The 16,871-nt window shown below is 38.3% G+C and overlaps 1 protein-coding gene across 1 annotated transcript in view; it reads right to left on the reverse strand.

Moving 5' to 3' along the window:
• CAMK4 (calcium/calmodulin dependent protein kinase IV) overlaps nucleotides 1-16,871 on the reverse strand; it is a 138,447-nt gene that overhangs the window by 43,703 nt on the left and 77,873 nt on the right. Inside the window, exons 3-5 of the mRNA XM_030467581.1 lie at nucleotides 16,658-16,720; nucleotides 15,849-15,931; nucleotides 2,826-2,898 (exon numbers count right to left, since the gene is read on the reverse strand). Coding sequence (XP_030323441.1) covers nucleotides 2,826-2,898; nucleotides 15,849-15,931; nucleotides 16,658-16,720 — 219 coding nt within the window. The remainder of the gene's footprint in view (nucleotides 1-2,825; nucleotides 2,899-15,848; nucleotides 15,932-16,657; nucleotides 16,721-16,871) is intronic.

The raw sequence follows: 16,871 nt of genomic DNA on the forward strand, positions 1-16,871 counted from the left end.
AGGGGCAAATACAGTCATGGACTGGGAACATGGGATCACATCTAACCAGCAGAAAAAAAAATTACGAGAAGGAGAAGGTCACCATGGATGTGGTGACCTTTAACACTGGTATTTTTATTTTCTCTCTTTTTGGGAAGAGTGATGTCTGCTATATTTATTTTGGTTTATGACCTAGATGATTAAGATTAATTTTCTCTGACTCTGCTTGCTGAATTCTTGGTCAGACAGCTAGAGCTAGGTTTACAGGTACTCAGATATTTCAAGAAACAGATATACCTAGAAGTTCTATGGGATTATTATTTTAAGAGTACCATTCCATTTGGACTAATTACCTTACAATTTTTATTAAAACCTTTAGAAATCTTAAATAACCTTTACTAAATGAAGACATAATACCTCTTCATGTTAATGACCTGCTGTAAGTACAGACTAGAAATACTACTCCCCTGCAGCAGTATTTTCCAATTTCTAAGTCCCATTCTGCTCATAGATGCCATTCTGACAAGTTTACAGCCACAGTCTGCCACAGTATTCATTGCAGCACAGGCTGCAGTGAAACCAAGAGCAAAACTGCACTTTCAGAGCTTTGGTTTACATTTTCAGGGCCAGCTCTAAGAGCAAAAGTCAATACAGTCCATCCTAGGTAATGATCTAGTACAAGGAGATACAAAAATCCAAATTATTGCATGCTTACAAAAGGGTCAGCTTTTTAGCTTTTGTACTTCACTGTTCCATTTATTTTAACCAAGCTATTACAATAATTAGAAGCTGAAGAACTTCATCTGCTTCCTGGATTTAGAAAAAAAGCTGAAACACCATCTGAAACATCTTTCAGCAAAACTTAATCATAATTTTTGCAAAAGAATGATAAACAAATTATAGCCATTTCAACTGGGGCATTTTGACAGGAAGAAAATAATTGTCATAAAATGGTATCTGACCCAATTTTAAGAAGTTGATACAAATGCTTCATGGTGTGCATTAAACTTGAATACATAATTTAGGTTACTTTGGATGGGAGTGACTTGGCCTCAGATCATTCAGCAAGTAGCATGAAGTGAACAGCATGATCTTGTAGGGTGGTTGGTTATCGCCATAAAAAACAGTTGTCACATCTTATTTAATGTGAGCAGACTTACAAACCATGACTTGTACAAGTTGTTCACAATGAAGTATTTCTTTCCCATCCCAGGTAAATACGCCCATGAGCTTTTTCCTTCTGAATAACTGTATTATTCCAGTAACCATATGAACTTTTCCTCACCTCTAAGTAACTTCCACAGAGATCAATCATCACCACCAATCTTCTCCTACAGACAGCTCATTCAACACTGCATCTCTGTGGATGATCTGTACAGATCCTGCCTTACCACTGCTATCCTTCAGAAGAGCCCTTCAGGTTGACCTCTCTTTTTCCCATGTGATCAACAGCTCATTTTCTCTTTGAAAAGTCTGACAGCCTAGAAATACACCCAAAGTCAGCTATATCCCATCTGCACTATTTCCATACCTCTGAGCACTTATTTCTGCTCCAAGATCTTCACAGTCTACCTGGCTGCTTCGCCCTAAACATCTGCTGCATATAACCAGAGTGCCACTGGATAAAATCAAAAAAATCTCCTGCTGGCTCTGAAATATGACTGCCAAGCACAGCAGAAGGCAAAATTTTTACTAACTTATCTCTACTTAGGCCTTGCTAACATCTTACTTTGACAAACTAAAATGTCCTCTTATTATTTGTCTGAAATGTTCCAAGTGTCCCAGATGAACCATTTTTTTTCTTGTCCATCATGTTGCCTCTCTTCTGAACTGGAAGTGATCAGTGCTAGCACATAGACTAGATGTTGACAAATTAATTTCTTAAGTACTTTCCCAGCTTGTGACTGCTGATTTAGTGAACATTTGGTGTGAAATTGAATGGAAGAGCTTCAAGTGTCTGAGAATTGTGGATACTGTACAGAAATATTGTATATGGACACTAGAAGCCTTCATTTCTCAAAAATCTTTATACCTTTCTCTAAGGAAAAGAATGTGAAATGTTGTACACAATCACACAAAATAGCAAAAGACAGTATATTTGGAAGGATGCAAAATAGTGGCTCCAAGCTTTATTCTGATCTCTCTCAGTATTACTGACATTCTTTGTACATAAATGCAATTTGAAGAGTAGTGAAAATTGAACTTTGGTTAGATATGTTGTAATCCATGCTTTTCCAGTAGTCCAAAGTTCCTTGCAATGTGCTTTTTTTGTATAAATGTTCTTGCATAGTGGTAAAAATTGTGATGGGTGATCTTCAGGCAACAACTGCAAGTGAAATCTAACTACTTTCATGGGAATATTCAGCAGGAGTCTCTAACTCAGATTCTTGTATCTCTTTATTTTAACTAATGTGGCTGGCCAATTCATTACATTTTTAAGTTGAGAGGAAAAATGATGCACTCCTTTTTGTTCAAGATCTCAAATAAATTACTGTTATGCACTCTGTGAAAAAAATAAATGAAAGACTACACAAATGCCGGTGATTTCAAATTACCTTTGGGCTAAAATTATGTGTGCTGAACTCTACGGGTTTTTGAGGTTGGATAGAGCACATACTCCACTGTAAGTGATAATTTATAGCATTAGATCTATTGTTGACTGTTATCCAAAGTCACTTCCTGCCCCTTTAAGTGCCACTCCCTTAAGAAAAATCACTGCAAAACTAATTATAGGACGGAACTTGTGTGAACTGTCTCCAGTGAATTCTGCATCTTTCACATGTAAATATTGAGTGATTATAGGTGAAAGATTGGGTGATGAGCATATGATGCTAGATGATACTCACAGCAACTGCCTCCAGGATTTGCTTTACAGCATCAGCAGCATCTCGTTCACTGTAGTAACCCTTTTCCACAATCCTACAGAAAAAAGCAACAACAATTGTGTTCAGGATTATGCATTGCATTAAAAAATTGTGCAGGCAAAAGCCTCTTTTCAAAAATGAAATAGAAAATTTTCAGATTTAAACATGACAAGGAGACCAGAGGGTACCCTAAAGAACAGAAACAGACCTTTTGCAATTTACCTTTGATTCTGAGTTCAAGAAAAACTGAAGATATCAACTAGGTAAGAAGCTTATGATATGTCCACATTCAGTTGAAAAGTTTTGACATTTTTTTTTAATCTAGAGAATCTGAACTGCTCAGATAAAATTAAGTATCCCTAAGGAACTGCTTTTCCACTTTTACATTTAACTTAACACCCTTTCTTTAAAGTTTCCCATTTACGATTCCCCCCTTATTTATTTTTTAGTTATTAGGTATTAATTCATTCCCCCCTTATTTGTTTATTAGCTATGCACACACAGGTCTAATTTATTCAAGAGAAAGGGCTAGTGTAAAAATTTACTGGATTCAAGCTATCCCACATATATAATGGGCAGAATGATTGTCTTTTTTTCCCCCATTACTAAAAAACTGTGCGTACTGTAGTCAAAGAAATATGTCTTCACTAAAACTAAAAGTTCTTTTTTACTATTATTTATTAAAGCAAATAGCCAGTATTATATGTTTATTTTGTATAGATGAATTGTAAGAGCTTGATTTTGTAAATGTGCTGACCAATTTTTATGAGTTCTGAGATTCTGCTAATCTGGCTTTCTTTCTCTCTTTGCTTTTACATCAGTTCAGCCTTGTAAAATCAAACACATTCTCAACTTCTTTAATAATGTTATCTTGCTGGAACTTTACCATGATTAAAAACATTTATAAAGAAAATAACCAGTTTGCTATGTTTATTTTGTATAGATGTAGTACCCATAGCACTGTGGAAAATCACATATACAGGGATATTTCTAACCAGCTGCAATCACCTGACTGTGTTCACAGACAACTAAGTCTATTCATGGGGCATTGGTAACAGCAAGAAACACCTCTGAAGGAGCTTTTCTATTTCACCAAGATTTCTTTGCTGCCTGATTATTTAGTCTTATTTCTTGAAGATTGTTTTTTCTGGCGGCCATTCAGCTACCATCCCATCTGCACTGCTTCACCTCCTTTGCATTTTTATATCTACAGCCCTTCCCCTTCTTTCATCATATGTTCAAACCACCAGGGAGAACTTTACTTGAACCACAAGAGTAAAGCAAAGAAAATTTACTAAATGAGACATTATGCCTTTAGCCTTACATTTTGGAAGTAGGTTATGAAAAATCATGCATTTAACAACATAATGCCATGTTATGCTAGAAAGATTCATCCTTAGGTATTTTCTCTGGCAGGTTCCCTCAAACATGCTGGCTTGCCTTCCTTCTCTTTTTTACTTCAAACAGATTATTTAGTGTTAGTCAGTAGGTTCCTATCTGCAGCATCCATAAGTGATTTTGAGAACACAGACTTTGCCCTGCCCCACCTTGCCCCTTCTCTGTTGGTATTTTGGTTGCTAACATGCTCCTCAGACCATGGCACAAGAAGCATGTTAAAATACTGCCCCTGATTTACAGGATTCCCTGTACTGAAGACATTCATATAATCATTCTGTTAAGCTTACAGTCTTTAGTACAACATGGGATATCACAATAAAATTTCAGATATGTTCACAAGGTAGTAAAACAGAAAAGTCTGCTTCCAAACTCTGTTTCCTCTGCTGTATTTCATATTCCACCATGCACCACAGGAGAGACAGGCATGGCAGGGCTGATGCTGGGGAAATGCTGCAAGAAGGCTGAGCTGCCAGGAGTGTGCTGGGAATGGGCTACCTGCCTCTGCCTTGGGTTCAACACCTGCAGGATGGCCTTGTGCACCTGACCTCAGAAATGCATGAGGCAGAAGGTTTTAAGGTTGCAGCAGGATTTTAAATTCTCTGAATTTTTAATATACATGACTAAGATCAGAGAAATAGCTGACAACAGTTACGATTCAATTTACACATTCGTCCAACAAATTTCTATTTTTACAGTACGGTAACCCAATACGTGCTCTTTTCTTTTTCAAACAAGTAAACCTGAGTGCTAAAGGAAAAGACATCTCTAGAGAGAAGCCATCTTCTTTGTATATTTCTTCACTCACCAAAACAAACAAACAAACAAAAAAGATGAGGTTCCTAGCATCCTGTCAATTCCTGACTGATGCAGGAATGAAAACCATCAATTACCTGACCGCTGGAAACAAGAGATCAAATAGATACTCAAGCTGCCCTCTTGACCACAGAATATAGAAGACCAGCCCCACCTGACTTAGACAACCATATGTTGGTAAGGATAGGACATAGCTCTCATTATTTACATTAAAAACATAACATAAGCAGCACACAGACACTGATGGTTAAGCCATTGTGAATTCACAATTTACAGTAAATAATAAAGGGTATGTCCATATTTCAGGAGAGCAATAAAAAACAAGTGTTAGAATTATTGTGCAATGCATGTGACTCATCTGTTGATGTTACATGTGAATGACATGCACGGGCAAGCCAACTACAACTTATGTCACATGCAATTAACTTTCTAGTTTTTCAGAAGTCTAGAACCCAGACTTATTGAGAGCACAAACCTAATTCTTTATTAATGATAATCTAGCAAGTAGAAGACCTAACCTTCTGTAACATTAATAAATGAATACTTTATTTATTAATCACTAGATGAATACATCAATAGCCAGAATACTAAATGGTGAAAAATAGATTAAAAGATAATTCTAAAGATGAAAAATAATTTCTAAGGGCACTCTGCTTTAAAATAAACCCCCAGCTATTAGGCAGTAAGGAAGAGCACCAAGAAAATATTATCCTGCAGTTTAGGTTCTGTAATAATACTGAGAGATAATTTTCATAGCTATTTTTTACATCCTCCCTGTGATAGTTTACATGAGACAAATAGTAGGCGTGTTGGTTTGCATTATTATAACAACACTCCTACCTGAGACCAATGACGCTTCTTTAAGATTTTAAAATTTCAGCCTGCAGATGAACAATGACTCATTGCCTTTATTCTATAATGAGAAAGTAACCTGCAGGAATTATTTTAATTGTTATTATAGCATCATAGCCTATTATTTATACCCAGGTTATAGAATGATCTTTAAGAAAAGAGAAGAAACAATTGAATGAAGAAAGATTAAGCTGTTCTTTATAAGACGATGAGGTACCAATTAAGTAGTTCCATATACAAATGAAAGAGATGGGTAAGCCAGAAGAGAGTCTGTGTGCATGCTGGGTCACCATCTGGCAGAGCCCATCCCACTGCTACCCCTCCCAGGGCCCCCAGCCACCCCACCAAGTGATGATAAAGCTTTCTCAGCTGCCACTGAAGCTGAGAGGTCGAAAAGCCTTATCCTCTCAGGCAATGGAGCTATAAAAACCTTAGCACTGAGCAGAAACACCCTTAGTGCCATACAGCCCAGAGAGACTGTGGACATGGTATCATGGTGTAACTTCTTGTGATGCATACTCTTAAACACAACAGGTAGCTGAAATTTAGAAGCTTCCACAGGATTATCAAACACGTGTTTAATAATTTACAGTAATGCTTGCCAACTTCCCTCTAGCCTTTCTAGCACTCCTGTTTCCTGTGTGTACTGCAAGTTTCCTGGCAATAAAAATCCTTTAGGCAATGCTTAATCATAGAATCATAGAAATTTCATGGGTTGGAAGGGACCTCAAAAGATCATCGAGTCCAATCCCCCTGACAAAGCAGGATCACCTACAGCAGATCACACAGGAACGTGTCCAGGTGGGCTTTGAATGTCTCCAGGGAAGACATTTCTCCAGCCTCCCTGGAGCCAGTGCTCTGTCGCTCTCACAGTGAAAAAAAATTCTTCCTTACATTTACTACAGAACTGCCTATGCTCCAGTTTATAACCATTGCCCCTTGTCCTGTTGTTAATCACCCCTGAGAAAAGCTTGACTCTGTCCTCCTGCACTCACCCCTTACATATTTATAAACATTAATGAGGTCACCCCTCATTCTCCTCTCCTTCAAGTTGAAGAGCCCCAGCTCCCTCACCCTTTCCTCATGAGGGAGATGTTCCACTCCCTTCATCATCTTGGTCTCTCTGTGCTGGACTGTTTCAAGCAGTTCCTGTTCCTTCTTGAACTCAGAGGCTCAGAACTGGACACAATATTCCAGATGTGGCCTCACCAGGGCAGAGTAGAGGGAGAAGAGAACCTCTCATGACCTACTAGGCAACCCCTTTCTAATGCACCCCAGGATGCCATTGGCCTTCTTGGCCACAAGGACACATTGTTGGCTCATGGTCATCCTTCCATCCACCAGCACCCCCAGGCCCCTTTGCTCTGTGCTGCTCTCCAACAGCTTAATCCCCAACCTATACTGGTACCTGGGGTTGTTCTTTCCCAGATGCAATGCTGTAGGCTTGCTTAAACTTGCTACATTGATTACGATGTTTCTATTATGCACATCTTCGATATAATCTGCATCAGCAAATGCATAAATTCTTAGACCTGTACAACCATTTTTTCTGGGAAAGAACTTTAGGATCACCACATCCCAGTTCACTATTCACTGGTCACTGTTCACCAGACTTCTGTAGCCTACAGCATATCTGGGAAGACTTCACACAGGATTTTATCCCTTCTGGGATATGCTTCTTAGGACTTGTGCTATGCTTTTATTCACCACATTTGTATGAATCCATTGAAATCAGCAGGATACCACAGTAAGGCAGCTAGGTAGTGCCCACACTTGCTGTGTAGAAACTTTATTACTGGTAGGAAAAAAATAAAAGAAAGAGCACAGTCTTGATAAACACATTTGATCTGAAAATCAATGAGAAAGAGATAGGGAATCCCAAAGTGTCATTTTAGAATCAATTTTCAGGGCAGTACTAAAATTATATTGATATGCAATTTAACAGTTGACTGGAATTCATATATCTGGGGATCAGTGACAAGCATATTAGGCAGCAAGTAGAAACAATGAGTCTCCTGCAAAAAAAAAAAAAAAAAAACAGTGAACATTCCATCACAGAAGTGATGGTTAGTAACAAGCTGAATATGAGGCAGGCTGATGTCCTGGCAGCCAGGACAGCCAACCATGTCCTGGGGGGCATCAAGCACATCACCACCTGGTCAAGGGAGGTGACTGTCCCACTCCAATCTGCACTGATACAGCCTCACCTTGAGTACTGTGTGCAGTTCTGGGCACTGCAGTGTAGGAAAGACATCAAGCTATTTCAGTCTGTCCAAAGGAGAGCCACAAGGATGGTGAAAGTTCTGGAAGGAGTGACTTATGGGGAGCTGCTGAGGTCACTTGGATTGTTGAGTTTCGAGAAAAGGAGGCTGAGGGTTGACCTCATTGCTTCCTCATGAGGGGAAGAGAAGGGACTGATACTGATTTCTCCACTCCTGTGATCATAGACAGGACTCAGGGAAATGATAAGAAGTTGAATCAGGGGAGATTTAGTTTAGATATCAGGAGGTTTTTCACCCAAAGGATGGCTGAATAGTGGAACAGGCTGCCCAGGGAAGTGGTCACAGCACCAAGCCTGCCTGAGTTCAAGAAGTGTTTGGATGACTCTTTCAGGCACATGGTGTGATTCTTGGGGTGCCCTACATAGGAAAAGGAGTAGGACTTGATGATCCTGATGGATCCCTTCCAACTCGGCATATTCTATGATTCATTAAAAATATAATAACAAAATAATAAAAATAAAATAAAAGAAGGGAAGGTCTAGGCTTATTGTTTGATTTTTCAACTAATAACAAAACAGAAGGCTAGATCTATCCAAATCCACCAAAACTTGCTTGCAGAACTCTAGAGATAAAAAGGAATAAAAAGCCCTAGCAATCTCTTTTGAACAAGCAGAGGACTAATCCAATGTAAGAGGATGCTAGACTGAGATAGTCACCAATGACATGTACCTCCTCATGCAAGACCACCAATAATATGAATTCATGATCAGCACTGTCTCTTGCCTTTGAAGTGAAACCTCTTGTCTTAGACTGAGGAAAACTTCTACCATCCTTTCTTGGCATGCACAGTCTGCAGACACACTGCAAGCCCTGCATTCTAACAGCTCCTGAAACTTCTACTCAAGAGTGCAAGGGTGTAGAAGAAGCAACATAGAAACAGTACAAGAAATAGCTCCTTTGCCAGCTCTCTGACCCTGATACCAAAGTCTTTCTTCTGTTCCTGCAATTTTAAACAGAAGATGTTCTTGTGTCTCCATATTACCCACTTTAAGAAACTTACTTTTTCCTCACCCACTTGTACTTAGTTCTCAGAGTCTTAGATTTACTGCCCTGCTTCCCGCCCGCGTGGGCCATTCCACACATCCTCCAGCCTAACCTGAAATTGGAGCAGGTGTAATTGTCTGAACATGAGGAACTAAAGAAGGAGGGAAGGCTTTCAGACTCTGAGCAGGGACGAATGCAAAGGGAGGAATTTATTCCCTTCTCATTTTCTTCCCATACTCTATAACAGATTGGGAAATCAGCATCTCCTCCCTTTTTATTTCCTGCTTCCTACTGGCCATGCTGCTGTTCGTTACCACCAGCTTGCCACATGCTACCTGTTGGCTTGTATACAAATATATATTTGTAAAAATTTGTCTGCTTTGTTACTTCATCCTTTGTGTTATTACCTTTCCCTGGTGTTAGTAAAATCTGTATCCAATTGTTTTCGGTTTCTAACTTAAAGTCTCCAGCTTTTATTCCCCTTTAATCTTCCCTTTGTGGGAGGGGGAAATAGAGAGGAATTCTGTCCTTAGGGCTGTGGTCTGCCCAAACTGCTAAGCCATGACAGGAGTTAAAGCCCAGCTCTTACTTCACTTACTTCAGACTCGTAAGGACGCTTAGTTTTATGCTGATCAATCTAAAAAGTTACCATAAAATCTGCAGTATCTAGCCATGATGTAATTCTGCTACTATAAATGTCGGTTTTCTGCACTCTGGAGTTGGTTCATACCATGCAGCTTGGAAAAGCCCTGCTAAATCTATTTAGTCATCCAAAATAGAAAAATTTTATAGTAGTTCATCTGTTCAAAACATTGTTCCTCTTTCTTTCTTCATGTCTTTATTTGCTTTTTAGGTCACTCTTTATCATTCTTTAACATGTTTCTTACACTTATTTTCATTCTGCCTCTAAGTGGCTTTAATCCTTACTGGTGGGCTGCATCCTGCTACATTGTGTAAAGTATCAGGTTAAAAAATGGCCATCATAAGGTCTGCTCCAATACCAGTATGTGATAATTAAAAAAAATATTTGGTTCTATAAATAAACGCTGATTTATCTAAAATTCTGTGGTTGCCATGGAGATTTTTTTATGAACTTTTTATGAACATACTCACTTAATTCTTATGTAAATTCATATAATTCATTAAAGTGAAATTAAAATATTTCTACAAGGTAAAGCGAGACTGAAAATTAGAAGAAAGAGGGAGCCACACTTAAGGCAGTGGTGAGGAAATCCTGCCAAGAACCACTGAGTCTTCCATTGAATTTCTTCTTCTAGCCCACATTTCTTCTTCTAGCCCACATTATAAGACAGACATGGGAATGTGAGGGGAGTTCAATGGACAGTAATGGAGACACAGAAAGCATGATCAGAGAAAGAAGACTTCAGTAACTGTAAATATATGATCTCTCACAGTCCTTCACTTATCTTCTCTCTATCTTCTGAGGATAAGGAAAACAGAGTCTGGCCAAGTCTGCAAAAAGAAAGATTTTCCTAATATTTCCTAACAAAAAATCCTGGACCTCCAAGGATTTTTGAAAGACAGTGCCTGAGCTCAGGTGAAAAACTTGGCTGCTCCAGCCCTCCATGCCAGACCAGCACATCTGTAGCTGCCATGATATTTTAAACATACTGCCCCAGAGTTTTCTCTTGCATGATGCTTGTTTCCCAATAAGTGAAACAAAATAATCGTTTAGGACCAGAATTTTGTTGCTCTGAATATTTAGGATAACTGTAATTCTTTCTAAAATATTTTGCCTTCTCTTTATGTGCCTGTAATGTACATAGGAAAAGCAATGAGAAATAAAATAAAATGTAAAAAGCGCCCACACCAAAGTGATCTTCTAATTTCATGAGAGGTGCTAAATCAGGTAACACAAGACTCATTTGATCTTGAGTTGGTCAGAGACTTCCTGAATAATATTATGTAGGCTACAGCTACATAGGCTGTACATATATATACCTCAACTTGTCACTTGCATGGAGCTATTAAAACCTCTCTACATTAAAAAAAAAAAACATGAAAGCTAAATTTGTTAATAATTGAGGAAATCAGCTAGTGCTGAATCAGCTTCCTGTATCTTGACAGCTATCTCTCTCCTTTTTTGTCTGGCACCCACACCTCTTATGTCTGTATTACGGTGGTAAAGCTGTGGCAGAAATAAGAGAACATGTACAGCAGAGTTGCTCTAATCACAAGAAGTCTCAGTATTACCAATACCTAACGCACTTAAGAGCTCCATAGGCACTGGTATGTCCTGCCTTCAAAAGGCTTTTCTATTCTCCAGAGTGGGAATTCCCAGCTGGGACACACACATCCTAACAGTTCCTGCAAAGTTATCTCTAGCAATAACAACAAAAGGCAAAAGGACATTTTAAATGAAAATAAGTGAAAAGCCTTCTACGGTGGAGTTAAGAACCAGGCCAGCTTAGATGTCACATCAGTTCACATTCAGAGGGTGGCAGGAAGCCAGTCAGGATTATAATTGGATCATCATTTTTATTTGAATTGTTCAGTCATTTGTAAAGCTGCAAGTGTTTTTCTACATGGTGTTTAATGTTTCTGAGTGCATATTCTGAGCACAACATAAGTGATATTCTAATCCCGATTTACAAAAAAAACATTTGTATCTTTCATCTTGAAGAGAATATTGGTGTCAGGAGATACTGACTTTCTTAGAGTAATTCTTTCCAGTGCGAGAACATGAGGTACTTATCACAAAAAAAGTATTAAGGCATTATTACAACTCATACAGGAAAAAAAGTACGAAGTGACATTGGAGAGATTACAAACGAGCAGTACCACGCAGTTCTTTATTCCTGAATTACTGGGTTTTATCATTATGACAGCTGAAATCAAGAGACACTGAATGAGCTATTATGACATCAAGGGCCACTTTTACTAGAACTAATTTTTGTGTCTCATTGTAATTCCCAGGAACAGGGCATAGTGTAGTCAAGTCAGATGTCTCTTTTTTTATTGGGTTTTTTTTTTTTTTCCAGTCCTGAGAGATGAGACTGTAAATTGCTCATGCAAAATAGAGAATGAAAAGGACTGCTCTGACTCCTGTTCAGGAGGCAGACTGTCACCATATAATGAGACTTAAGCTCAGAAATATATAAAAGATCTGCCTCTGGTTTATCAAAGACCTCTATTTCAGTTACTGATTAATTTCTTTACTCTTTTTGTGTCCCTTAATAATTCTAATTTCCATAAGCAGAAACAAGGTGTGCCTGAAGCTTGGGAATGCTTCAGGAAGTTTTGTGCATAAGTGATAATCATTCCTGCATCTCTTAGAAGGCAAGTTCTTTAGAGCAAGTAATTAATATTTTTTAAGCATGTGCTCCATAAAGAAGACAGTACGGGCTTGAATCAGTATTTTCAGAAGAAATGGATGTCAAGAGATTGAAGTCTAAGCAGTATTTTTAGACAATGAACTTAATAATGAGATGAAGGAAGAAACAGAAGAGTTTGGTCAGGATGCCAAAGTTGAAATGAGAATGTATGGACTGACATTACCATTTGAAGCTGGACAAATTTAGATGTACTTCAGTTTCCTCTCTGTCTTGGTCAGTTTGTCCACTTAAACATCCCACCCCAGAGCTCACTCTGGCACATTGTTTGCTTCCCAATAAGTAAAAAAAAATGCCATCAAATTTTGAAACTGGCCACTGCTTGCATAACATACCTTGGGCTTAAATGGCTCTACATCACAATACTCAAGACAGTCCAGTCTGTCTTATGTCAAAAGCTCTTTTTTACTGCTCACCTACTGAGTTGACAAAAAAAAAAAATCATGCAGACTGGCAATAGATATTCTAATTTACACAAAATTCTCCAATTTATTGTAGAGTTACATTTGTTGAATTTGGGATGGTGGAATACTATGGGTCAGGGCACGACCTACAACATGATTTCTGAAATCTGGAAAACATTATTTTTAAAAAATACAGCCAAACCCAACCAGATTTCAATGGTATTAACTCAGATGTGTAGTTGATATTTTTTTGTTTGAATTTTGGTGACATAACTGAAAAAATTGTCACAATGAAAACTCATTTTAGGGATAATGTGGATGATTTGATAGAAATACTAAATAAGGTCTAATTGGATCTTGGGAATTTATAAAATCATCCTCATGATAAGGGGAATATACACCTGAAACAACTTACTTATCTGCTGCTCAAATACTGATCAAAAGCAGAATGGACCTCTGGGATGGCAAAAAACTAGATCAGTAAAACAGCTGAGAGGACAACCATAGGGTGGATCTCAAGGCACAGTTCTGCACATCTGACAACCACAACACTCTACAGGAGACTTTCCAGGGTCATTGTGCCCTCTCCTGGGACCTAAGTTGTGCAAGCAACAGAGGAGCAACTGCACAGGGCATCTCTGTCAGTCAAGACATTTACTTCATGCATGATAAATAGAAGTATGAATTGAAAAGATTAAGCAAGAGATGGGAAGTCCTTCCCCAGCTGAAAGCTACATTTACCCTCACAAAAACTCAGAAGGCAACCACTGCATAGCACAATGCAATTGTTAGCCCTTCGGTCCCACTGAAAGAGAGGAAAGAAACAGCTAATGCTTAATTGGGGTAACTAGTGCAAAACATCTTGGCTGCAGATTTCTAATAATTTAATAATTTATTTTTGGTTTGAAGTTGAAAACTGAAGCAATACTCCTATAGCTACCTTAAGAGCTGAAAATAGCATTTTACATTTTTTGATTCATTGATTCTTTTCTGTATGGTCAGTTTCCAATTCTGAGGTTGACAGAGAAAAGGTGGATGCTGAAATCAGAAGACCTCCATAGCAATAGTATTATTGCTTATTCATAGCATCACAAGAGGGCACCACAATTCTAGTAAGTGATGAAACATCTTTGCTTCTCGTGAGGCAGTGCCAGACAGTTTATCCTAGCCATATTACTGGATTAAGTATCAATCTGAAAATAAAGGATCCAATTAAGGATCAATTAGGAAAGATCAATCTGAGAGCTCAAATCTGATAATAACTGTTGAGTAAAGATTATAAAACATTGAAATTTTCTAATGGTAAATTCTAGATCCAAAAAATAATGCAATTCCCCATCCTCAGTCCCATGGAGTATATGTTCAGTTTTTCTATCACATGGATGGTTGCTGTTCAGAAACCAACAATTTCACTAACATTTTTGTGTTTTCCCTTTGCCAATTCTCTCTTTGAAGATTTATGTGCAGTACCCAGCTTTCCTGAAAAACACTCAATATGAACATATGCATATACAAAGGGATATATGAAAGGTATCTTGACCATATATATGGTATCTTGTGCCTATGTGCAAGGCATCTTGTGAAGGTTCCACTCTAGCTCAGGGTTAAGTGCTTACTCGTTGTTCAACTTGAAGCATGTTTCTCCTGACTGCTCTGGCACAGTACTGAGTATATGCAACTTTCTTCCCTCAAAGACTTTATGGAAGGTACAAAAACCCACAATGCTTTTCTTTTCTCAAGTCAAAGATACTTTCAGACTTAGTTTTGATGTGTAATTTGCATATCAGTTCTCTTAAATACTAAACTTTAATTAGAAGGAAGATCAAACAGTCCTTCCTTATATGAGCTGGAAATCACAGAAGCCAGTGAACTAATCAATTAACTCAAGCAGTATCAAATGCTATTCCTATATTCTCTTTCTCTAGAAAAGCAAATTCCTATTAATAAATATTGTCCCAATTACAGACCTACTAAGTGCATACAGATAGGACACAGATTTGATGGATGGACCACTCATCAGATAAGGAACCGGCTGGATGGCCACACCCAAAGAGTTCTGATCAATGGCTCAGTGTCCAAATGGAGATGTGTGATGGGTGGTGTTCCTCATGGGTCAGTACTTGGACCAGTGCTGTTTAGTATCTTTGTCAGTGACATGGACAGTAGAACCGAGTACACTCTCAGCAAGTTTGCTGGTGACACCAAAGTGTGTGGCGAAGTCAACACACTGGAGGGAGGGGATGCCATCCAGAGGAACCTTGACAGGCTTGAGAAGTGGGCTTGTAGAAACTACATGAAGTTCAGCATGGCCAAATACAAGGTTCTGCACCTGGGTCATGGCATTACCATGCATGGTTGGGTGAAGAAAGGATTGAGGACTGCCCTGAGGAGAAGGACTTGGGAGTGGTAGTGGACCAGAAGCTTAACATGAGCCTTCAATGGGAGCTTGCAACTCAGAAAGCCAACTGGGTCCTGGGCTGCATCAAAAGAAACACTGTTACTCTGTTTACCAAATTTTTACCTGACATACCACTATCCTCCTGGCAGGCTGCTTGCTACCTCCCATATTTTATGATGACCTACTAATGTGATTTGGACAGTTTTTCCTGCCTTTTGATTGCTCTGGTACACTGATGCTATGCCACAGATTATTAACTTCCTTCATGAGTATGTGCTCTTCAGAAATTACTGACAATTTCCTCCATTTTCAACTCATGTAACTTTCTCAAAAAAATCTCATCATCCCATTTGCAAACATGTTTTAAAGACAATTCCTGCAGATATTTATTCATGTGAATAAGCCATATGCTGATGAGACAATTCCAGTAAGTACTCACACAGGCATTATGTGCAGAGAAGAAAGTTGGACTGTAACATCCTAGGGGAAAGTATCTAGTAAAGTACATACAGGTAACTTACCTGTCAAACAGCTCTCCGCCTGTGACCAATTCTAGAACAAGACTGATTTCAGTAGGGGTCTCAAAAATCTCCTTCAGTTTTATCTGGTAAGATAAAAAAAAATGTATGATTTTTGCTTATCTGCCTTCCTGATGTGCATATCACAGGGTCAACAGCAGACAACAGACCACAGTCATCAAAGCAGAGGATGGTACCAGCTGAAGTTGGTGCATCATTTACTTTGTCATTGTTCATGTTCTTTCCTACCACTCTTTTGTTCTTGCTAGGTTTATGTCCATTGCATTCATTTATTGGTTTTTTTAATCTATATTTTCATTCTCCCCATAGCTCAGCAACCGCTGCATAACACAGGAGTTTAAGAAGTTGCTTTCATTAGTGCTTGTTTACAGCTGTCTCTCAGTCTTTCAGAGTAACTACATGTAAGACCTTGCTCATGCTCCAAGGACTGACAACATCAAATTCCCCTTTCATTTACAGAACTTCTTTTGCACAGTTTCTCTCTCAGCTTTGTGAGAACATTTACTTTAACAAAGAATTTATTTTAAGCATAATTCTACAGTCTTCCATAGCAAGCCGCTAATGCAGTCATGAGAAGATTTCAAAGCTCTTCCAAGTCTGCATAGTAAGACCACAACAGTAATCTCTCAGGAAAAGAAGTAATTTAAAAAAAACAAACAAAAAACAACCAAACAAAACCAAACAATCAACAACAACAAAAAAACCTAAGAAATTTATAAACATTTAAAAAAATAAAAAATATAAAAACCCAAAACCAAAGAAATAAATGTGGAGCAAAAGGCTAAACTTACAATGTTTGGATGTGAAAGGCGAAGAAGAACTCCAATTTCTGTGCGCACAATTTTCTTGTCTACCTGTTTAAAAATGGGGAGGGAAAAAGTGAAAAATGTATTTCTATGTTCACCACAGAAACTCCAGGCTGCATCACAGAAAATGTGTACAAACAGCATCTCTAGATCTTCTAGGAGAATAAGCTGATGTAAGACAAACAAGCCAAATGTATCA

Source organism: Calypte anna, chromosome Z, assembly GCF_003957555.1.
Source record: "Calypte anna isolate BGI_N300 chromosome Z, bCalAnn1_v1.p, whole genome shotgun sequence".
Lineage (NCBI taxonomy): Eukaryota > Metazoa > Chordata > Aves > Apodiformes > Trochilidae > Calypte > Calypte anna.